The sequence below is a fragment of the Calliopsis andreniformis genome, chromosome 10 (genome assembly GCF_051401765.1).
Source record: "Calliopsis andreniformis isolate RMS-2024a chromosome 10, iyCalAndr_principal, whole genome shotgun sequence".
In the NCBI taxonomy this organism is placed as follows: domain Eukaryota; kingdom Metazoa; phylum Arthropoda; class Insecta; order Hymenoptera; family Andrenidae; genus Calliopsis; species Calliopsis andreniformis.
This window is the reverse complement of record NC_135071.1, coordinates 12,861,110-12,883,885: the sequence shown is the minus strand read 5'-3', so window position 1 is coordinate 12,883,885 and position 22,776 is coordinate 12,861,110. Positions and strand designations below refer to the sequence as shown.

Genomic DNA, 22,776 nt, shown 5'->3' with positions numbered 1-22,776 from the left:
TACTTTAAAACCGCTTTTTTACTATGTACTTATTCTTTAAGAAAATATTCAGTATTACCACTCAGTGATTTAATCTATGTATAACTTATAATTCATGTTATGCGTCGTTTGTTATCATTCTGTCATTCTCAATCCCAAGATAAGACTGAAGAAAACAAGTGAAAAAAAGAAAGCAAACTTATAATTGTTGTACATGAGTGTTATAAACTTTTGGTATTTTATAAATTATGGACCGATTCTTAAACATTGATTGGTAAATAAACAGTCTATAATTCAGCTTAACCTACAATGATAGTAAGGTAATATTAATTAATTATTATGTTGTATTCATTAGGACACTTCCATTGGATGATATTGTGGATGAAAGTTTTGTTAATGAAGTAAGATTAGAGAAGGAAAGTGTTATGCATAGAATTATGACTGGAAACTTCACTGATCCATTTAAGAGTATCGAAGACGATTATAAAACTGTTAAAATAGATTTAATAGGACATATAGAATCAGAAGTGGATGAAGAAACTGAAGATAATAATACTAAAGTTGCCGAAGTAGGAAAAAACATTCAGCCAAAGCAAAAACAGATGAACAAAAGCTATGTGCCTGGTATAGTTAAAGCGATATATAAGTTTCCTAGAAAGTCTAACTTAACTAAAGAACAGCAGGCAACATGTCTCAAAGTTTTATTAAGGTTTTCAGAATCTGACAAACCAAAAATAACTCAAACAGAAAGAGAAGAACTACAAACTTATGTGGTAAATAAAATACATTGTCGCTTAAAAATTATTACTCATATTTTCAATGCAATACAACAGTTGCATCAGCAAGTAAATAAATCTTTATTTACTGTATTGATTATTTTATAGGGTTTACAGAAAATAATATCGAAAGAACAAGATGAGTTCTTAGAATTTGCTAAAAGTAAATGGAATGACAGATCATTAACAATCATGTGTGAAGATTATATAAATTCATATTGGAAATCAAAATTGCAATATATTTATAAACTACCCAGATATTATGCTGAAGTTACAAACATACCATTCGTAGCAGATAAAAATATTGAAGTGAAATATATCTCTGTTTGCTTACAGATGGTGAGTTACTGTAAAATGTAAAAGTAATATCTATAAAAATAATAAAGTTCTTTGCTCCATAGGGTCACTTACCACAAATTAAATTGCCGACATTAACAAAACCATGTATACTGCGTGTAAATAATAAAACACTAAGAAAAAGGTTTCCTTACAAAAACCATAGTAGCACAAATTCTTCAGTTCCTTTCAAATTACCAGTAAGTGAAGATCCAAATTGTCAAACATTGGCTGAAGATAATAATGTGGACTTAGTTATTTCATCCAGTGGTCTTAATTGTTTAGTAAATAACATTGGGTCAAACTACCTAAATTCCTGGATTTTACCTGTAGTTATAAAAAAGCACAATGAAAGAAATGTTATCTACATAGATAAACAAGCTCCACCAATTGCAAGTACTATACCAGAAAAAAACACTTGGGTATACAAATATATTCTTAAATGTTGTTTTACTCGGTTCAAACGTGAGAATTCTGAAAGGTAAGGTATAAATAAGAATCACTTTTTTATGTATCTTATTTTTTTGCACAATAACACTTTAATTAATATTTTTAAATATGTGATAATAGTACAGAAAAATGTAGTGATAATATATTTGACGATGTTAATTGTGAAGAACTCTTAAAACTGGAAACAGAACATGAAAATACTTTAATATATGATAACAATGAGTCACATTCAACTACACTCCCTCAAGATGAGAATACCAAAGAATTTTCAGAGCAACAGGATTTAAAGGATGAGGCAATATCTTCTGAAAATCTTATTCCCAAGTGTAAGGAACCTTTGCAATCTGTTTCAGAAAGCAATAACTCTAACTTTGCAACAAATACTAAAGGTAAATACATTTCTATTATCCATATTAATGAAAATGTACATAATAATTAATTTTTTTAATTATCAGGTTCTGATAAAAAGAGTCCTGAAGTAACTCTTGAAGATAATGCATCATATAAATTATTTACCATAGGACCACATTCTTCAGAACAAAATGAATTAATGAAAAATGTTATCAAAGAATATAAGATATTAGTTCGTACAAAAACAAATGGATATGAGGTACATATGTATTATATAAATTTTTTTTATAAAATATATGTATAAGGTTCCAAGCATTTAAATTATTAAATATTTTATTTCGTTTACAGACTTTACAAGAAAATTTGCAAAGATTACTACTATTAGCACCAAAATTGGAGCATCAAGTTGATCTGGGTGCTGAAAGTGTAACATTAGAAGAAGCACTGAAACAATGGATTTCTCTTACATTTAGACCTCTTACATTTCTTGCACGAGGTAAACAACTTTTGCTGATTATAGTCAACTTATATTTTACAAATTAACATTGTGTAATTCTATATTTCAGTTCGTATAGCTGCTCAGACGTCAGAAGTATTGCAGATAGAATATCGTACAGCGATGTCTATAAATAATGAGATTAAAAGACTTTATAACATAAAAGTTGAAGATTCTTTAACGATTTTGCATAATGTTATTCAATACCTTTCGAACTTATCGCCAGGGCGTTATATTATGAGACACACAGTAAGAAATGGAGCATTTGCAACTGTCTACAAAGAAGCAGAAAGTCCAGGGTAAATAAATTATACTATAGTTTGAAGTATATCTTTTTCAAGTGACATTAAAAACGAATTATACCTTCAAGTACTTAATTTCTGTTTTCCGCAGAAAAAATATTTTTGATATTCATACAATTTACGGTGAGCAGTTCCACAGTTTAAATTCGCCTTGGATTCCACTAGATAAAATAGTACCAACTCCAATGCTAAAATGTTTTGAGAGAATGCCAGCTATGTTTTATCCACCAAGTGGTCAAATGCTTACAAAAAACAAACAATCTAAAAAAAAAAAAATGAACACAGGTATAAATGTCGCTATTCATATAGATACACAATATGTTATTATTTAGACATATACAAATAGTATATTTATTAATATTGTTATTTTTTTCAGGGACAGTACGCAGAAGTTTAAGAAATAAGAAAGAGAAATGATGTTCGTGTCACTTGACTAAACATATTTGTTAAGTACATTGTAATTTTACTTTTAGTTACGGTTAAAAGATATTTATTTTATTTATTTATATGAGAAATATGCTCACAAATGCAATTAAATTTATTTACTTAGACTAATAAAAACTGTAAATTTGTATAAAACAAAGTATTGAACAAATAAACTATATAACGTTTGTAATATTTTTATTTGCACATATTTCACAACAGTTTGTATAAATATAAGATGTTCAGTGTAAAATACATAAACATTTTTCTAATAAAAAAGTAGTACACAACAATGCGATTTAGTAAAATATTTCATCAAAAATAAATTTTAGTAGATCATAAAAAGCACGCAATAGCACAATTGTGGTGCTTTAAAGATTCGAAAGTTGTATAAATAGTATGTCAAAATGCACAATTCCTTATGCCCCTACACATGATTAATATAATTGGTGTAAGCAATTGAAGCAGACGTGTTACTTCACAATTCAGATCTTTTTATAAGCGTGTCATAGAAATTGTCGAGATTCCTCAATCATGAAATTTGTTTTCAGTTATGTCGAAACAAGAGACAAAAGAGCTTTCTTGTAATCTCCAGATGTATCACCCTGAAAGATTAAACACATTTTCACGGTTTAGTGTATATAAAAATTATATATCATAAAAACTCGATTACGAAAGAATGAAAATACATACAGCAATCCAACTTTCCAGTGACTTTCCATATCGTTCCTCAAAAGCTTTCTTAATATCGCCTAAATCAATTTCACTTCGGGAAACAATAATACGAATCAATGTTCGATCCTTTGTGCCTATGCCATGCATACTGGCATATAATCGTTCGGCGAAGAAACCAACTTTTGATTTCACGCACTTCACTATTAAATAAAAAATTCATTAGTAAAAGAAATTGCATTCGATAAAATTGAAATAATTACTCAATCACTTTTTATATGTAAGATAATTTATTTTTAATATTAAACACTCCTAAAATGGAGATACTGACCTATTCCAAGGAGACCTTTTTCAAGACTGCCAGAAAATTCTTTCTTAATAGCAACTTCAATATCATGGCCAGATATTTTTTCATATTCAAGGAAAGTTTGTCTTAACTGTTGATAACTACGTGTTACTAAAATAGCATTAAATTGAGATTCATCTGTACCCCACTGTTTTTCACCTATAAGATAAATTAAATATATTATTAAAATTTATGTTAATATTATTTATCATATTTAGTGATAAACATTTCTTATCGAATGTTTATGATAATATTTGATGATAAGTTGATAAACATTTAACCTTTGCCCAGCCAAAGCCAGGTCAAAATGACTCAACTAACAACTGCGTGCGTTGCTACTTGCGGTCGGCTGAGCGAAAATTAATCATTAAATATTTAGTGTATTTATAATTATCATATTTTATTGTATTATCAATTAATTACATTTAAAATATAATTAAAATTAAATAAAAAGTACATACCAGCCTCATAGAGAGCTTGTGCATCTGCTATAGCCTGAGCATGATCTATACCTTGATTTTCATCCCTGTTTGCTTGAACAAGTGAAACCAATAATCTTTTAAAATGTCCTGAAGTATCTCCTTTCAAATCACTTTCAAGGGTTTTTCCATACACTATTAATAATAAAGTGCAAAAATAAATTAATAATTTATTCATGTATTGCATTTTTAAGATCATTTAGAAGTTACTATTACAGACACTGAACTTACAATTTTCATAAAATGCTGCAATGGTACGTATACCATAATTGCTCAAGGTACACAGAATTTCTACAATTGCCTCTTCATCAGTTCCCATGCCAGTGATCGCATCGTGTAACTCTTTAGCATAATAATGAGGCAATGGTGTCATAAGAGCAAGGATAACATCTTCTAATTTCCCTGTAAGTTCACTTTTAAGATCACTAACTAAATCTTTGCCATATAATGTTTTATATGCTTCAGCAATCTCCAATCTCTGAACAATTCCTCTCCTGGTAAGTACATCAATAATTGTCTTTTCATCTGTGCCAAAGCCTTTCATTGCTTTTCGCAATAGTGCAGCATCTGCATTCGCATCAAATGGCTCTGCAGGATATACTGTAGGTGTGCACTAAAATTCAAAGAAATGCATTGCAATCTTAAAAGTAATAGAGTCATAAAATTCAATAAAAACTCGTGTTTAATAACGTTCACTGCCAGGTCTAAAAAGCGATTAATCGCCGTGTGCCGAAAAAATACTGACACTCAGAAACAATGTATCGAATCCACGCGATATCGCGTGGTCGGACAGTCAAAGTTAATTACAGAGCCCGCGACATCGCGTGTTCGGCAGCGAACATATCACAAAGAGAAGACGCGAAGAAATCAAATGTAGATTGACTTCTCAGAACGAATCAAAGTTAAAAATACAGTTAGTCGATACTCGAAGAGACAGAAATAGATGAAACTAATCGAAATTATGCAGAGGAATTACTTTCAGCGTCTCAAACAATAGTTCAAGTATACTCACTTTAAATGGATAATATTGTTGCTGTGACATTTTTGTTTATTTAAAGTACAATCTGCAATTAATGGGAATCTTGGTTAACAATAATTCTACAAAAAATATTTGAAACTGTGTTATTTATACTACTACAGAATTTATAGTATTTTTTCATAATTTAAGTTTACCGTTTTTATTTGAAATGTGTAGAATATACTTACAGCGTATGTATTAGAAATAGTTCAGTAGTTAAATTGTTCTCGCTAAATAGGCAGAAGCAGACAGATCTTTCACGTTTGATAGCCGGTCAGTCAATAGCAGTGTACCAGTGGTCACACCCACTTTCGCATCACGTCATTCGCGGCTTTCAAGGTATCCACTGCAATGAGTAATACGTGAAAAAAAGGGGCACCATTCTACCAATCACAAGTTGATATTACATTATGTACTGACCAGTACTGACGAATACACCTACTTAGTCATCTCTTCATATTTAAAATTCGAAGAACATTATCCTCCTCGTGATTCTGCATAAATATGACAAAATAACAGTATAACCACTATCATTCGATTATATGTACATCATAACAAAGTACTCTTAAAATAAAACAAATATTTAATACCTGTAGGTACTTTGCATGAATTCATGATAATATGGTACAATAATTGCATCAATACGAAAGTTTATATAGTATCTTGCGACCTACTTTCTACATTATCCCTCTTTGACAATTTCTGTCATACCTACATTGTTTCATGAGAATTTTGGAGAAAATAAAATGATGAGATGGGACGAGGTATATCATGTGTTATGTTTATTTTCTCTCTGTTTTGGTACACGTAATGGTACACACAATAAATTGAAAGAGTTTAATCGAGTATTGTATTCATGTGAAAAGAGACTTGAAGCACACTAAAGTTTCTTAAGAGCAAGCACTTAATCAAACACGTTTTTGATCGATAAGAATGATATGCATTGTAGTTTAAGTTTTCCACGCTAGAGTACGATTTCGATGGACTTTTCTTTTTCAAAAGATAAATCGTTAGCGCGGCAACGCCTTCAGCTTAGCCCGGTTTTCCAATCGACCATTCACTGACGTTCGACTACACATCGAGATTTCAAATGTTATCTTCTACAACGCTGGCGGCATGTTGCGCTTAACGTGCTTGTTTACCGAGGAAAGTACGCAGTGCGGTATATTGGAATCAAAAAGCAGTAGGAAATTAAAAGTCTGCTCGTTTAGCAAAAATGGCTGATCGATAAATACATTTTACGTATATATATTAATACACAGTGGAAATTGTATGTGAGGAGTAAATAACCTAACGTGATATCGATCGTGCAAAACGCGCGTAAATATGCCGCGTACCAAAGCTTCGCCAAAAAAATGTGTTAAAACGAGTAATTCGTATCCGGGTACAAATACTTGGGTCTTCCTTATGAAAGGTGAATAAATATAATCTTCTGTTTAAAATATTTGCCTTAAATTCTTACTATTTAAAAGCCTATCCCTAAGTTTTCACCCTAAAGTTTACCTAGTTTTCTCGATAATTGTTTATTTTATTTTTGAAAAGTATGTATTAAACATACTATATATTTTAGGAGATGGTTTAGATACTGCAGATGGAGGCACGCCTGATGTAATTAAGTTGAGACATCCAGCTTCGAATCAGGCTGCTATGTTTGTATTTAGTCCGGGGAATGCAACGGTGCAAGAGGTTTTAACGTTTGACGAGAATAAGAGGTCATGGTTTATAGATGATAACGTTAAGTCGGATGGGAAAATGCACTTATCTACTCCGATCGATCCAATATTTTTAATACTACCTTATTTGAGGAAGGTAATTTTATTGTTAATGTGTAATTCTTAATAATAATCTACTTTAAGAAAGTATCGTGATTTAGTTTATGTCACTACGTAGGTGCAATAGTTTTAAGTATTGGTAAATGTAAATATTAAACTCGTAGTCGCAGCAAGCACAGCCACTCAATCAAAGTCTTTGGGATGAAGATTTTCCAGAGACATCTCGTCTTGCTCAATGTCAGAATTTGAAATTAACATTAATTGCTGATAGAAAGGGAGATGAGTCATTACAAGCATATAAATTCAATGAAGAAAAGACACTAGTGTGGTTACAAAAGAAAGTAGAAAGAGTAGCTCATGTTTTGAAACAAAAGGGTGTTCATGTATCCCAAGGTGCTGTTTGTGCTACTTATGTTAAGAGTGCTAAACTTGAGAATGCTTCAGAAATGGGTAAATAATGCAATACTATAAATAAAAGATGTTTATGGGTAAAACTTAAAAATATATTTATTATACTTACTTCTTTCTTCAGAATACTTAAAATATGCACATGGTATTGTATCAGAATATCTTCCCGAAGATTTGTCAAAAAAATTGGCACAGTATTTAAACGTAGTAGATGAAACAGACATTAAAAAACGAAAATTAAGTAGTCCTAAAGAAAATGTTGATGAAAAGAGACCTAAGAAGGATTCAACTGAAATTGAATCGGTTTTGAAACCAAAAACTGATTCAATCAAATCTGAAAAGGTAACAACACTTTTATGCAGTTGTAAATCTGGTTTTTATCAAATGTATTTTTATGGTAAACTTCCATTGCTTTTATACAGCCTCAGAAGATCAGCATTAGCAAAAAGGAGTTAAGTAGACAGAAAGCAGCAGCTGGATCGAAAAGTATTACCAGTTTCTTTAAAAAGAAATAAAAATATGAAGTGTAATTGCGAGAATTTATTACGGTATCTATTTATGATCACGAAATCCGCTTTTTATATGCCAGAATTTTTTGTCTTTTTATATGTTTTATACGTCTAAAGATGAGCATATTATCATATCAAAATATCTGTTGATTCTACAATTTTAATCGGTTCATGTCATGATAATTGCTTTGTAATTGTTATTGAAACATGAGTTCTTAAACTAATTTATATAAATGTTATACATGTACTTAAAATATTGTTAATAATGAGACACTTTTATTCGCCTTATTTTACATTTTTATTTTATAGAGTTTTAATTTACAAATTCAATAATGTAAAAAAGTTCAACATTCAATAAACCATTGGTTCAGATGTAGGTTCTGTGATTTCTACATCTCTGCATTTAGCATGTTGTAATTCTCTTCGTACTTCAGCTGTAATTGTATGATGTGATTGCTTCTTTAATAATCCCAGTAAACCATCCTTTTGTTCAGAACTTATATCACTTTTGTAACGTTGTACAAATGTTAATAATGCTTGATGCCATAATACTGGCATTTCTCTAGGATCCCTTTCAAACCTATAAACAAATATTGCTTTTAAGATGTAATGGTCAATTAAAGCTATGAACACGAATTTTAGTATATCTTACCTAAGAAAATGAAATACAACACCATCTATGACTCTGTATGGAAGGGCATACTTTTTATCAAAGAATATTCTTAGAAAAATACTATTTGCACCTGTATAATCCATTTCTGCAATTTTTAGTATTGCTGCTGAAGAATGTAAAATTGGTATCGAATTTTTGGCAATCACTGATCCAACAATAACAGCTTCCCTTAATGTACAGGTCCCAGATTCTAATAAAGGAAGTAAAATTCCCTTCATAAAACCACCAGGTTTGAATAGTGCTTTTCTCAATGCTTGGTACAAATGAAAGTTTAATCTCTTGTATTCTGCTAGGTCATCTCTAACACGGGGTAACAATACCAAATTATAAAACCTTTGTGCCATTTTTTCTTTTAGATTAGAAGCAAATATCCTAGTAGCCTGATACATTGCAGCAGCTGACCATTTTGGTGGATCTGTGATGTACAATATTTGTTCCCAATTTTTTAAATTAGGAACAATTTTAAATGCTTTAGGTAATTTTCCACTGCGATATTTTGCTAAAACATCTCTAACACCTTCATACATTGCTTTAACCCTTGGATCTAAATCTTGTATTTGCATAGAACCTACATCTGAAAACTGTGTTTCAATTTCGGTTTTCTTTTCTGTTAATTTCTCCAATATTATATCAGCTAATGTTCTCATAGGTGCAGAATCCTTAGACATAAATTTCTGTATAGCTATTTCATCTTCCTCATTTATTTGAATATCTTCATAATATTGGGAATCGTTTAACTCATCTTCACTTGATTGTTCTTCTGTATCACTGAATTCTGATCCAAATTTTACCACTGGTTTTTTTGTGGATTGTGATGATTGTCCCATTCCATTTTCTTCTTCAATTTCTATCTGTTGTCTTCTGGCTTGGGATAGAATTCTTTTTGTGAGAGAAGGGTCCACAAACTACACAATTAAAGAAACATAAAAATAACATAAACATAATCTGATTTGAGATACTTATCATTAAATATAACATTCAAGAACTACAATTAGTAGTTCATGTTTATAAAAATTACTACTAATTCTAGAGATAATACGTAATAAACCATAATAAAACAACATTTCCTTAAAGTTTTATCATATTATAAAATGTAAATATAACCTCTTCATCTTCATCATGGCGAGTTCGAATTTTATGTCTATTTTTTGACTTTACTGTTTTTTCATCTTCTATTTGATCTGCTAATGGTACTTTTTGTTGCTTTGTTTCACCTTTGGAAACTTTCACTTTTTTTGCTTTCCCCATTTTCTTATTTAAAAACTGTTGGCAGATTTGGTAAAGACATGTGACATACAACTAACCTCATTTCTATGTATACAATATTTTTCATTTGCACCTAACTTACCTACAGAGGATTAATATGAATTACTCTGTTCTAATTATGAGAAAAAACTAATTTTATATAAATAGTATGTTTGGAATTAAGCTGATAAAATTATTGGAATGAAACATGTTTATTTAAATGTAGAAGTTGTATTTAAAAATATTTTCGAAATTCAAATTTAAAAATGTCGATTTATTGGCAGACTGGCACAGAGTATAGATAAACATCCGGTTCGATTTAGGCGGGAAAGGTACACCGAAAGTTCAACGATCGTGTCTGTAATTTTGGAGCATAGTAGATTTCTTTGAGAAGAAAGAAAATATATTGGATATTAAAAAAATTGTGTAAGCGAATTTTCGACAATGGCCCCAAAAATTTCAAAGGACTATGCAAAAGCAAGAGGTAAAAATCTGGATTATAATTAACGTCTAACCACTGAATTTTACGTTAAGATTTCAATATTTTTTAATATGTTGTTTCACGTTTATACATTTTATTAGAGCAACTGAAAACTTTTTTGACGGAGTTTGTAGTAGTGGATGATTCAACAGGCGAAAAAAATTTTAAATACAGAAAACAACTTACTAATATAGCACATCGTGAACAAGTAGATATCACAATAGAGTTAGATGATGTTCATGAGTTCGATGAGGAATTAGCAGTATCTATTGCACATAATTCTCGAAGATATGTTAATTTACTTTTAGAAGTGAGTATATATTTATTAAATTGTAGTTGTATGTAAAAGAGCTTTCGTCTTTACAAGTCACAATGAGTAACAACTTATATTTCAACAGCTTATTCAGGAGATGTTGCCTGACTTTAAAGAAAGACCTGTCCCACCAAAAGATGCTTTGGATGTATATATTGAACATAGATTATTAATGGAAAGTCGTAATAGACACCTTGGTGATCAACGGGATCCAAGAAATAAATATGCCCCAGAGCTGATGAGACGCTTGTACATTAAATATTTATTTTTTATCATACCTACATAAATTTGTTTCACATGTATACATTGATTTTTATCTGTATTTTAGTGAAGTATATTTTAAAGATTTTGATACAGCAAAAGCATATTCAGTGAGAGACATAAAAGCTGACAAAATAGGGAAGTTGGTAACAGTAAGAGGTATTGTAACGAGATGTAGTGATGTAATGCCATTACTTGTTGTCGCTACATATACTTGTGATCAATGTGGTGCTGAAACATTTCAACCAGTAAGGAATTAATATATTAATGTTTAATGCTAAACCAAGTTTATTGACACTGAGACTTTTAGGTACAATCCCTCAAATATATACCATTACGTCAATGTCCTAGTGATGATTGTCGTATAAATAAATCTGGTGGTGTGTTAGATATGCAAACGAGAGGATCAAAATTTATCAAATTTCAAGAATTAAAAATACAAGAACATGTAAGTATTATAACTAATTTATGATTATGTTGTAATATTAAAAGATTATTAATGCTTGTTATAAATACTTCAGAGCGATCAAGTTCCTGTAGGTCACATTCCTAGAACTTTAACAGTGTACTGCAGAGGTGAGACAACAAGAAACTGTTTACCTGGGGATCACGTAATTATTACGGGTATCTTTTTACCTATCATAAAATCTGGATTCATTGCTCGAGTTGGTGCAGCTCTGCTCAATGAAACATACTTAGATGCACATGTAAGATTTAACTATTTTAGCACAAATTATTGTTTTAATTGATCTTATGAACTAAACATAAATATTTCGCATAATTCAGAGAATCGTTGGTCTTACCAATTCACAAAGTGCTGATGATGCTAATCCCGAGTTGACAAATGAAGAATTGTCTTTATTAATGGAAGATGACTTTTATGACAAATTAGCTCGCTCCATAGCTCCAGAAATTTATGGGCTTGAAGATGTTAAAAAAGCTTTATTATTGCTTCTTGTTGGTGGAACCGATAAACACAGAGAGGATATTAAAATTAGAGGTCTAGTTTTGTAATATCCATTATTCTATTATTTTTATTGCTTGTGCTTCAATATTTCTATTATTCACAGGTAATATCAATATTTGTTTAATGGGCGATCCTGGAGTAGCGAAATCACAGTTGCTATCATTTATAACGAGATTGGCTCCCCGATCTCAGTACACAACTGGCAGAGGATCATCTGGAGTTGGTTTAACTGCTTCGGTTATGAAGGATCCCCTAACAGGTCAAACGATGCTCGAAGGAGGAGCTTTAGTATTAGCCGATCAAGGTGTTTGTTGTATCGATGAATTTGATAAGATGGCAGATGCCGATCGGACGGCTATACACGAGGTGATGGAACAACAAACTATATCGATTGCAAAAGCAGGAATCACAACTCGTTTAAATGCAAGAGTTTCGATATTAGCTGCTGCAAATCCAGCCTATGGTAGATACAATCCAAAACGAACAATTGAACAAAATATTCAGTTACCTGCTGCTTTGTTATCTCGATTCGACTTGTTATGGTTAATTCAGGATCGAGCAGATCGAAGCAATGATTTAAAGTTAGTGTAAACATAATGATATATTCATATTTTTCTATGATAGAAGGTTTAAAAAATATTTTTGTTCAGAATGGCTCAACACATCACTTATGTTCATCAACATTCTATACAACCTCCGATGGAATCACAAGCATTGGATATGAATCTAATTAGGAAATATATTAATCTGTGTAAAACAAAGCAACCTGCCGTTCCAGAAGAGTTAACGAAGTATATAGTTGGTAAGTTATTTAAATTATTTATTTTCGTAAAATAACACGGTATTAACAATATTTTCATGTAATTATCATTTTCAGAGTCTTACGTAGAAATGAGAAGAGTGGCTCGTAATAGCCAGGACAAAACTTTTACATCTGCACGTAATCTACTCGCCCTGTTACGCCTTTCGACTGCGTTGGCGCGTCTAAGGTTATCAAATGTGGTGGAACAAGCAGATGTAATTGAAGCGAACAGATTAATTGAAATGTCTAAGCATTCAATCAACTACTCAGAGACAGTACAAACAAGTGTACATCAGAATCCAATAAATCGAATTTTCCATCTTATCAGGGAGTTGGCGGGTGATAAGAAAACTGTTAAAGTTTCTGATATTCTTGAACGATGCACAAGTAAAGGATTTAAACCTGATCAGGTCAATGACTGCATCGAAGAATATGAGGCGCTGAATGTGTGGCAAGTGAATCAAACAAGAACACAAATTACATTTATTTAAATATTTTACTCATAGTATACTTAGTCTGATGATGTATAAGACACTATTTTTTATACTCTGATGCCTTTGAAGACATTCTTGTATGTTTATACCGGTTTTTACAAATAAATTTCATACCTTATTATACTAAATTCTATCTTCATTGCAATTAGAAATTAATTTCTTTGTGTTCTATGTACGCACCTTTTCCCGCCATTATTGTTGAATTCGGCAGCCATGTTTGTCAGTTATCTATTTAAATTGCGCGCGCTGTCAGTTCATTCCTAAACTTGCTAGGAGTAAAACGTATTTCTTGTGTCAGAAGCGTTTAATCCTGTTTTTGGCGTATCCTGACCATTTCTAAAGGTATATTTTGTTAATTTTAACATACTATTACATATTTAATGACAAATTGATCTTAATTTTAATGATTAATATAATTTGAACGATTAATTCTTCAAATAAAAACTCGTTTTCCGATTTTATGAGTACGCGGCCATATTTTCACTTAATATTTTCCTTTCCTTTAGTAAATTTATATGAATATTGTAAATTTGAGATATTTCTTGCATTTTCATATACTTTCTTAGTAAAGTAAACTTGACTTATTATTTTCTTCAATTTAATATCTTTTTGTATTGGGGAGAGGGTCCAGTCGATGGAAGAACCTAAGGCAAGTATGTAAAGCACAATGGTGTCGAAATTCAAATAATGATTTCAAAACTTCGGAAAAATTTAAATTAATATCATTTTGTAGACTATTATTACATTTTTATGGATTCTAACGAGAAATAAAGATAGTATGTGTTATTTTACTTCGTTTTTATTAACTTTTATTGAATTTCTATGTTGTACGTAACAGGTGGTTGTTAAGGACACTAAAAGAAATGCGCGCGCAGTCCATTTTAAGCGGCATGACATATAGTGTAGAGTTCATCATTGGAAAGGTAAGTTATTAACATTTTCTTTAGTATTATGTAAAATTTCTTGGTCTTTTTAACTGCTTCGAAAATAAGTAAAATCTTTTCATGTTATTACATAGTAAAATTATGTATATATACAGAATAGACTAAACAAACAATGCTTTTTTCTGTCTCACACTTTTGGGGTTCTAAAGCTCCATGGTTCACGAAGTTCATATAAAACCTAAAATTTCTATTTTTTTAATTATTATAACTGTCGAATTAGCTCGAGTTCTTCAGTCAATTATTTTCAGATATGAATACATATCGCACATGTGTTTCAAAAGTGACACAATTCAAAAAGTATGTTTTTTAGTGATACTATGGCTGGAGTTCGAAATTAGCTGACTGCTAAAACTGCTAAATACTGCATACACCACGTAACACAGCTCATATCATGAATCAGTGTTTACAACTTCAACTATATTAGCAATTTTAGCTGAATTTCGGACTGCAGCCTGTATATTCATCTCGTCCGTGACTAAACTCATTTTCAATTTCTCAGGGTCGACAAAGTAGTTACCCTCGGAACAAGAAACCTACAGAAGATAATAACCAACGACCAGTGGCTCCACCTGTCGCTCTCGAAGCACACTAAAACTCTCTAAATGATTCCCAAAAGGAGTCCCCCTGGTAGGTAAATCAGCGAGTAGGTGGACGAGTTCGGCTCGGCCAGAAAGTTTGGTAGAGAGGGCAGAGGGTAGCCAACGAATCGGATGAGTAGTGGGAGAGTGGCGGTCGAATCGTGAATACGCGGGTGCCTCTCGTCACTTCAGTCGCATCGAGCTACTCGTGGAACGCGTGTCGTGTCGTGCATGCATGCATGCTGCTTGCGTGCAGTTAAACGTGCGTGCATGTGTGTGCTCATTATTGTGGTGTACCCGGAGTGGCCGGGTGTGCATGTGTGCGGGCCATAACACTGTGTCGCGCGCGCGGTCCCAGTGCACGTCGTGATTACTATAGCGGTCTCGTCTGTCCATCGCACCAAATGCACGTCTCGCGGTCCTCGAGGTCCCGCAGTAACACCCGCACTCTCCGTCGCCGTGTCGTTTGACAGCGCCGAAGGAGCAGGAGGAAAGAGGAAGCGTCCCGCGGTTGATGACTCTTCGAACGATCGTGTCGAATACGCGACGAAGGAGGAGGAGGAGGAGGAATTGAATCGTCTCGCTGCTCCGCGCTCTTCGTCCCTTTCTCTCTCTCTCCCTCTGTCCCTCTGACCGTCTCCCTCGATCACGATTTACGGAACTTGGCGGTGCCCATCGCCGTTTCTCCTCCGTTTCCGTTTTTCCGCCAGTTCAAAATGAAAGCAACGCAGAGGCATCGCGCGATCCTGGCACCTGTCTCGATCCTCGTACTCTTGTGCACCGATCTCGCGTCCTCCCGATCGCCGCGATTCGCCGAACACCCGAGGAACGACACCGATTCGGTGGCCGATTGCGAGCGTGTCAAGCCGTTCTTCGAGAGCAAGAACGTCACGATCGTGGTTGCCAAGCCGAACGCGCTGGAGAACGCGACGAAAAGTAAGTCGATTTTTCGATCATTCGAGCGGTTGCTCCTTGGGTAGGGGATTTGCGTGTCGCACGTGTTGGTCGAGAGGGACACGTGATTTTTTATTTGGGACCATGAAACAGTTTAGTTGGCAGTTAATTAGGTACTCAAATGAGTAATTATTAGGTCAACTTATAATTAGTCCATTAAGGTCCAGAGTTACGTAACATCCTATGTATTATTAATTATAGAGAGAATCAAACATTTTATGATACTATATACTATAGTACAGGCGCTCATTATGTGAAGAAAATCCACAAGGTCTGGCTTACAAGAAACTGGTGTACTGTAGTGTTATAAATATCTTAATTTATTCAGTCTTCAAAGTGTTGTAGAGTCTAGATCAGAAATAGAATTCAATAATGTGAATTCACTAATTGAAATTTTATTTGTAAAAAAATAGCGAGCGAAAGAACTCTGGGCCTTAATGAGTTAATCTCGTTTCTCATTTCACAGTTCGACTTAAAATAATCGAAATGTTCTGAAAAGACGATTAAAGAATTATTGTCTGGAAGACAAAAACTTGTTCTATAAAATAAGTATGAATTTTTTTAGAAGTAAAACAATGATCAATGAATGTAAACATGAGATGACTTAGTATAGATTATTTCAGATAGTATGAACAATAACAGAAGTTTCTGTAGATAACTCTATTCTTTTTACCGATTTTATTAATTCAGTCAGTATGTTGTTCTTCTCTAAGTTCACGAATAGATTGTCGCTTCTTTTAAACAATCTAGGTACTTCTTGGAGTTCTGTCACTTTTGAAGCATGTGCACGATGTGTCAGAACCCTAAACGCGCGTTTCGATTGTACTATCGTCGTCGATGACGATCTGAGCACGATTAATCTTATCGAGCTGGGATTTTAGTCACTGAAATTATACAACGGCCATGTTGGACCGCCAGTAAGCTGGAGTAATTCGCGTTTTAGTGGAAAAGTTGGGAGGGAAAATTGGTGGCGCTTCGCGGTTCATTGGAGGAAATGAACTGGAAGTCTTGAATTATACCCGCTTGATTCTAATTATGAAGTTTTATTTAGAGTTCTTGAGAGTCGTTACGTTAAACGGCACTTAATGCTATTACATCAAATAGCATTCGAGTACTTCTTGCGAAAAGCCGCTTCAATTGTCGTGAGACGATAGATTCTTCTATCTAGAATCCGTTTCAAATCTTTCGTAGGCGGGGATTTTAAGATTGTAGCTGGGAATTATCTTAATGAAGACTATCTTTGCCATCTTCATTAGATACATACAGGGTGATCCATCTGAAGCGTCGTATGTAATCATCTCCTACGTTATAGCTCGTTTCAAAAAATGTTTTAAATAAAACTTACCCTCTTTCAAGGGAGACATCCTGAGGGTCACAAATTTTGTCTTTGTGGACGTTTTATTTAAAACATTTTTTGAAACTAGCTGTAGTTTAGGAGATAGTTACATGAGAAACTTCAAATGGATCATCCTGTATAGAAAATGAGTCATTTAACTTTTTCACCCAAATTTACTTGTAAATTATATGCTATATAAAAAAATGTTACAGACGAAAATTGTTTGGTATAAAGAGGAGCATACAGTGCAATAATTAACTTTTTACTGTCTCATTTTTTCATTAATGTAACTATTCATTTTTGACCCCATATGCCTTAATTATTTTTATTCTGTATTCAATAGACATTCGCATGGCATGATTAAATATTGCATATTATAATTAAAAAACTGAAAGTGGCCTTCATATTTTAATAAAAATATAAAAAAGGGAAATAGCAGAAAATTAATTATTGCACTGTATGCTCTTCTTTATACCAAACAATTTTCTCCCGAAAGATCTTTTTATACAGCATACAGTTTACACGTAAATTTTGGTGAAAGAGTTAAATGAATCACTCTTATATGACTGCATGATAAACTACACATGTGCTTGAAACGGTAGATCAACTATTTAAAATGGAAAACAGTTTTTATTGAAACGTTTGTATTGAAATCGGAGATCCATTTTTATGCGTCGTTATAGAACCGACTGTACTAAAACACGAATCATAAAAATGTTTCGTTGCTTTGCGATGGCCATTTTTTTTATGCTGATATGTTATCCATATTTCCGATCTTTCAGAATATTGAGTAGTCATTCTGTGCAAAAATACAGGTATCTGCATACAAAGTTCAATTAGTTTGAGTTTCATTATTTTGTTTATGCTAACAGTTCTAAAAATGTTATGTTATTCATGGGCATCTCACAGAAGGGTGATTCAATAGAAAACTGTTGTTCGCAATAAAACGATTTTCGCCAGAGAATTGGCAATAGCATTGGTAGTAACACAAATATAAAAACTCCTATAAAAGCTTTATCGCGGTAGCAGTTTTCTCTAAAGGTGATTACGCAATGAATATTTATGGGATAACTTGAAATTCGGTCGATACTCTCGTAGAATTTTCCACGTTGTTAACTAGTATTGTTAGTGAGAATCTACCATCAATTGAGGATTCTACGTTGTGCCGCGTACTAATTGACTAATTGCCTGTGTAAAGTTACGCTGCCGGATCAATTAACTTCGTTGATCGGCAATGCAGATGAACGTATTGCTAAAAATTTAAATAATTCGTGCTGAACAATCATGATACAGCTTAACTATCTAATTATAATTGAGAACTCTGCCAACTTTAATCATACCATCGTGTTGCATTGCTATTGTCTGTTGGTTCGGTTTCAATTCCATCGCAACATTTGGCAATTTTTTAATCCTTAAGAAAAGGTATATTTAGAATACAATAAATTAAACGTCTGCAGTGAAATTAAAATAAAATAGTGTTTATTGAGAAATAATAGAATTTTATTTCTGTAGATAATGATGAAGCAGAGTCAAGTTTAAAGTACTAAACATTTAAAAAATGTATGTTTACAAAGTAAATATTTAGAACGTTTCAAGACGATAAAGATGGCAGATTTATGAAGAAATTAGTCGATTGATAGACCTCTTGACCTGTGAGTTAACGATTATCGTTCACCCCTGTAATTATGTATTTCGCTCGAAGTTTCATGACTGTACTAATTACGTAGACTTCAATACATTTCACCAAATTGTTCTTCAGGGTTCAAAAATTTAGAGAATCAGGAAATGTATCTCACAATGTGCTAATAAATAATAGCTATTAATTTGTTTATTTCTCCATGACATATATCAAAAATTGTAGCTACTATATGTGTGGTTGTTAGATAAAACGATCTATGTCACATTTTAAAAAGATTTGAATTGAGGACTTCAATTGAGACCTACAGGATATAGGATTTACATTTTTGATAAGAAGAAAGAGCACTCAAAGAACTTGTCCATTTAAAAAGTAAGGATACAAAAGGTCGAAAACTTTAAACATCAATATCTCCAAACCAGAAACATGTAATTTAGGTCATTTTGCCTTACAAACACAGATACAGTTGGAAAACACTATACTGTCTAACTATGGAGCAAAAGCAGTGTCTACTAAAAATATATTACTGCTATTTTCAACCCAACAAGACACAAGATATTTAAAACTATCCAAAGATGCAAAACACTAAATTTCACGTTTTTCTCTAATTACTGCCTTTCTCCATAATTAGGCAGTATACCATAAATATACTCCTAATAAAAAATTAGGGTTATCGAAAATTGAGATCACTCTGCAGCGAGGCAACGAAAGTGTAAATGATTCTTTTTAGAAAATTTTCCCTCAAGAGGGAAAACTGAGGCTCTTTATTTCTGAACGTTCGTCCTAGTTTTTCGCCTAGAATCGCCTCCTTTTCAACTAGGGTCAATGACACCTTGTGTACAAACGAAGTTCGCGTGTCGCAACTAGATTTTATCGTCTGGAAGGTCGCGGGGACCGTCGTGAATGCTATTATCCGCGAAACCGATCGTGTGCCGATTTCTGGTTCGCTGTTAACGGAGGCTGAATGAACGAACAGCCCTTTTACTCTCTTTGAACGATCGTATTCTAACCCACTTTACACGACTGTAACCACTCGTCGAATCGAGGGCGAAGGGTCGCTGATGTAGCTTCCGGTTTTATGCACTTCCCTGCGTCAAGTGCCGTACATCACACCTAACGGAGAAAATGGGGAGAGATAATCGCGGGTTGTCCAATTGGACATACAATGATGTTAATGTTCTTAATTTAGAGCGATAAATAACTCAACAAATAACTTTGATCCTTTGTTTTTAATTGCACACGCGTTTGCTTCGAGAGAGTTTTATTTAGACTTTATTCAGCGCTCTCAGTTTTTAGTTTCTTTTGACTTGTGACGAAATAAAGGTGCATACTTTCTCTACGTAACTGCAAAAATGTTGCAGAAGGTGTCGTGTAAATAAAAATTCGAATGGATGAAATTTTGATTCAATTCCTGCTCGTATCGGGAAGGAAATGCACGTGCAATCTAATTAATTTAATCGTTGCGATTTATCAATTGCTTCTACCTTGGAAATTTCATGTAAATGGCTTTGTTTCGTGTTAATCTGGAATTGCCAGTGACAATGGAGATTTCTACAAATTGTTTTAATCCGCTTAGAGAGCTCTTTGAAACAGATCTCATCTCCATCGAAATATTGCAATTAATTAAGAAGCAAATTAATTCCTCCTTTTTTTTCTGCTATTTCTCGTGGATACAGATCTTCAGTCCATTAAATTTTATTATTCAAACTCGTCCAGTTTCTAACTGTTCCAGGTCTACATCATGTCGCAGATTATGCTTTGCTAATTAGAGATAATCTGTAGTTTATTATCCTCTGTACCTACTCCAATTATAAAAATCGATTCCCTTTCCATTTAAAGTTGAAGGTAATTCTGTTCTTTATGCATGGATGTGTGATAAGAACAGAACGGAGAAGGCGTGCAGGATTTGCCGTGAGAACCGAGTCGTTTCGAAGCCTGAACCGCGATGAACCTCACCACACCCTGACGCATCGTAAACCGTTCTTTCGAGCATTCTCACCATCGCGTCGGTCGGTCCCTTTTATTCCTCCCTTTCCTCTTTTTCTATTCCTATTCGTGGCGCCTGCCTCCGCCGTTTCGAATAATTCAGAAAGAAACTCGTCGCGCAGGTACAAGGATTTTTATCCTTGCAACATTAAAATTAAAGAGATCGATACCTGTGCACTAGCGTGCATAAGTATTTCGATCCATCCACATTATTGGGAATGCATAAAATACTTTTATTTATATTATTATTTGTATTAACTGATATTAAACTTTATTCTCGTAGGTATTTGTGAACTTTATATAATCATCTGAAATGATATCTTTAGCTATAACTGTATTGTAGAATTTTATTTGGAGTATTTTACATATTTCAATTATGTGAAAGTGTTCAAATACTTATGCACGATAGTGTACATGTATATGTATATAATATATAGGGTGAGTCACCAATATGTGCCACCCAAACTGCTTGAAAATTGTTTGTTATATGAAAAAACGTGTAAAGTTATACACACAGTGCTATAATGTGCTTTTTTATCCAGAACATTTTTTTTTTCTTTTTTTAAACCTTGAGCTTTTCAATTATAATATGTAAAATTTGACCCTTCAATTGAAAAGAGCATTAAACGCTTAGTAAAAAGCTATTAGAGCATATGGATCCAAATACAAATACATACTGAGAAATTCTTTAAATGATTTCAAGAGTAAATAGTGCTCAAAGTGATATCTATTATGATTAATACATATTCATAATTGATTAATAAGCTAGTGACACAGCTGAAGTGTTTCTTGATTTATACTAGGTATTATCTGCATACTGTAAAGATACTATTTAGAGACAGAAATTTCATTTATCGACAAAACTTCTGACATACTTAGAGTAGAAACAAACTAATTGTGGGGAAATGGAAAGGTAACCTTGGGAATATGAATTAATTGTTTTAACATATCGGAATGTATGTGTTTCAAATACCTATGTAACAAAAGAAAAATAGATTTACAGTTTTATTAAAATGGATAGGTATAGAATACTATAGAATACTAGATAACACTATAAATTTGCATCTTTCGGTAGATTTATGAACTATTTTAATTGACAAATGGCTTAATCTCAGGATTTCAAAAAACTAGTCATGAAAGTAGCAAATATTAAGGGCCAATGCACACGAACGTTATTTTAATACACTATTTCGTTGCGCTCATATGTTTTTCTTTATTTTCCCAATTACAAACAACGAAGACAGTCGTATGATCGCAACGAGATCGTGTGTCACAATATCGCTCGTGTGCATTGGGCCTAATGGGATAAATGACCAATAACTGAAGGTACTTAACCAAACCAAACAACAGACTCTTTTATTCTATTTTGAACACAATTAAAAACTGGCAAAACCTTGTCCACGACGCATCCAGTGTCATTCGTCGAAGCTGCGTGAAATTTCTGGACTCGAGTGGGCATTTGGTTTCATTGGGTGTTCGTTTTCTCGAAGTCGAGAAGAGCATTCCAATAAAACCGGTGTAGAATCGTAAAGTATTCTGTCACGAAACACACCGTTCCGGTGTCCTTCCCTTTTTCCCCTCCTTGGCCTTTTTGTATTCGTCATTAGGAGTACCTTGACCGAGCTTAGGTAGCGCCACACAGAACGGCCAGGTACCAAGAAAAACCACCTCACTGTTTTTCGCCACGATTTTTCGTGATTCATCGCCGCTGGCCCATTGTTCGATACTCAGATACATTCACAAATTTATCAGTTACATTTTGTTTACCAATGATTCGTCAGTCAGGGTG

General features: G+C 33.1%; 6 protein-coding genes across 6 annotated transcripts in view; 4 read left to right on the top strand and 2 right to left on the bottom strand.

The window, feature by feature from the left end:
* LOC143185335 (uncharacterized) lies at nt 1-3,301 on the top strand. Its single transcript, XM_076388282.1, has 10 exons — nt 1-253; nt 335-752; nt 864-1,094; nt 1,157-1,572; nt 1,662-1,930; nt 1,997-2,151; nt 2,241-2,388; nt 2,459-2,687; nt 2,782-2,975; nt 3,067-3,301. Exons 1-10 carry the CDS (start codon nt 228-230, stop codon nt 3,105-3,107), a joined length of 2,127 nt encoding a protein of 708 aa, XP_076244397.1. The 5' UTR covers nt 1-227; the 3' UTR covers nt 3,108-3,301.
* LOC143185337 (annexin B9) lies at nt 3,295-6,130 on the bottom strand. Its single transcript, XM_076388284.1, has 8 exons — nt 6,049-6,130; nt 5,817-5,974; nt 5,623-5,674; nt 4,842-5,223; nt 4,593-4,745; nt 4,117-4,290; nt 3,807-3,988; nt 3,295-3,718 (listed from the first exon to the last, which is right to left on the bottom strand). Exons 3-8 carry the CDS (start codon nt 5,650-5,652, stop codon nt 3,665-3,667), a joined length of 975 nt encoding a protein of 324 aa, XP_076244399.1. The 5' UTR covers nt 5,653-5,674; nt 5,817-5,974; nt 6,049-6,130; the 3' UTR covers nt 3,295-3,664.
* A 404-nt stretch (nt 6,131-6,534) lies between these two features.
* Nucleotides 6,535-8,603, top strand: LOC143185338 (ribonuclease H2 subunit B). The gene is made up of 5 exons (XM_076388285.1): nt 6,535-7,042; nt 7,199-7,437; nt 7,565-7,850; nt 7,933-8,150; nt 8,231-8,603. The coding sequence occupies exons 1-5, from the start codon at nt 6,955-6,957 to the stop codon at nt 8,321-8,323; spliced, it is 924 nt and encodes a 307-aa protein (XP_076244400.1). The 5' UTR covers nt 6,535-6,954; the 3' UTR covers nt 8,324-8,603.
* On the bottom strand, nt 8,557-10,257 carry Bys (Bystin). The gene is made up of 3 exons (XM_076388283.1): nt 10,095-10,257; nt 8,970-9,895; nt 8,557-8,897 (listed from the first exon to the last, which is right to left on the bottom strand). Exons 1-3 carry the CDS (start codon nt 10,236-10,238, stop codon nt 8,669-8,671), a joined length of 1,299 nt encoding a protein of 432 aa, XP_076244398.1. The 5' UTR covers nt 10,239-10,257; the 3' UTR covers nt 8,557-8,668.
* Nucleotides 10,258-10,588: 331 nt separating this feature from the next.
* On the top strand, nt 10,589-13,627 carry Mcm7 (minichromosome maintenance 7). Its single transcript, XM_076388281.1, has 10 exons — nt 10,589-10,719; nt 10,818-11,026; nt 11,115-11,278; nt 11,358-11,538; nt 11,601-11,738; nt 11,812-11,997; nt 12,077-12,290; nt 12,361-12,838; nt 12,908-13,059; nt 13,135-13,627. The coding sequence occupies exons 1-10, from the start codon at nt 10,680-10,682 to the stop codon at nt 13,548-13,550; spliced, it is 2,178 nt and encodes a 725-aa protein (XP_076244396.1). The 5' UTR covers nt 10,589-10,679; the 3' UTR covers nt 13,551-13,627.
* Nucleotides 13,628-15,286: 1,659 nt separating this feature from the next.
* Dally (division abnormally delayed protein) overlaps nt 15,287-22,776 on the top strand; it is a 132,419-nt gene continuing 124,929 nt past the window's right edge. The window contains exon 1 of the mRNA XM_076388153.1: nt 15,287-16,011. Within this exon, the coding sequence (XP_076244268.1) occupies nt 15,792-16,011 (220 nt within the window). The 5' untranslated portion in view covers nt 15,287-15,791. The remainder of the gene's footprint in view (nt 16,012-22,776) is intronic.

Coding starts and splice junctions, on each gene's coding strand:
- LOC143185338 (XM_076388285.1), top strand. CDS start 6,955: ATGCCGCGTACCAAAGCTTCGCCAAAAAAATGTGTTAAAACGAGTAAT. Junction 7,438..7,564: donor TACTACCTTATTTGAGGAAG/GTAATTTTATTG, acceptor TTAAACTCGTAG/TCGCAGCAAGCACAGCCACT. Junction 8,151..8,230: donor ATTCAATCAAATCTGAAAAG/GTAACAACACTT, acceptor GCTTTTATACAG/CCTCAGAAGATCAGCATTAG.
- Bys (XM_076388283.1), bottom strand. CDS start 10,238: ATGGGGAAAGCAAAAAAAGTGAAAGTTTCCAAAGGTGAAACAAAGCAA. Junction 9,896..10,094: donor GCCATGATGAAGATGAAGAG/GTTATATTTACA, acceptor TTAATTGTGTAG/TTTGTGGACCCTTCTCTCAC. Junction 8,898..8,969: donor GTTGTATTTCATTTTCTTAG/GTAAGATATACT, acceptor ATTTGTTTATAG/GTTTGAAAGGGATCCTAGAG.
- LOC143185337 (XM_076388284.1), bottom strand. CDS start 5,652: ATGTCACAGCAACAATATTATCCATTTAAA. Junction 5,224..5,622: donor AACAATATTATCCATTTAAA/GTGAGTATACTT, acceptor TTTGAATTTTAG/TGCACACCTACAGTATATCC. Junction 4,746..4,841: donor TGCAGCATTTTATGAAAATT/GTAAGTTCAGTG, acceptor TATTATTAATAG/TGTATGGAAAAACCCTTGAA.
- Mcm7 (XM_076388281.1), top strand. CDS start 10,680: ATGGCCCCAAAAATTTCAAAGGACTATGCAAAAGCAAGAG. Junction 11,539..11,600: donor GTGCTGAAACATTTCAACCA/GTAAGGAATTAA, acceptor TGAGACTTTTAG/GTACAATCCCTCAAATATAT. Junction 12,839..12,907: donor GATCGAAGCAATGATTTAAA/GTTAGTGTAAAC, acceptor ATTTTTGTTCAG/AATGGCTCAACACATCACTT.
- LOC143185335 (XM_076388282.1), top strand. CDS start 228: ATGGACCGATTCTTAAACATTGATTG. Junction 254..334: donor CGATTCTTAAACATTGATTG/GTAAATAAACAG, acceptor TGTATTCATTAG/GACACTTCCATTGGATGATA. Junction 753..863: donor AAGAACTACAAACTTATGTG/GTAAATAAAATA, acceptor ATTATTTTATAG/GGTTTACAGAAAATAATATC.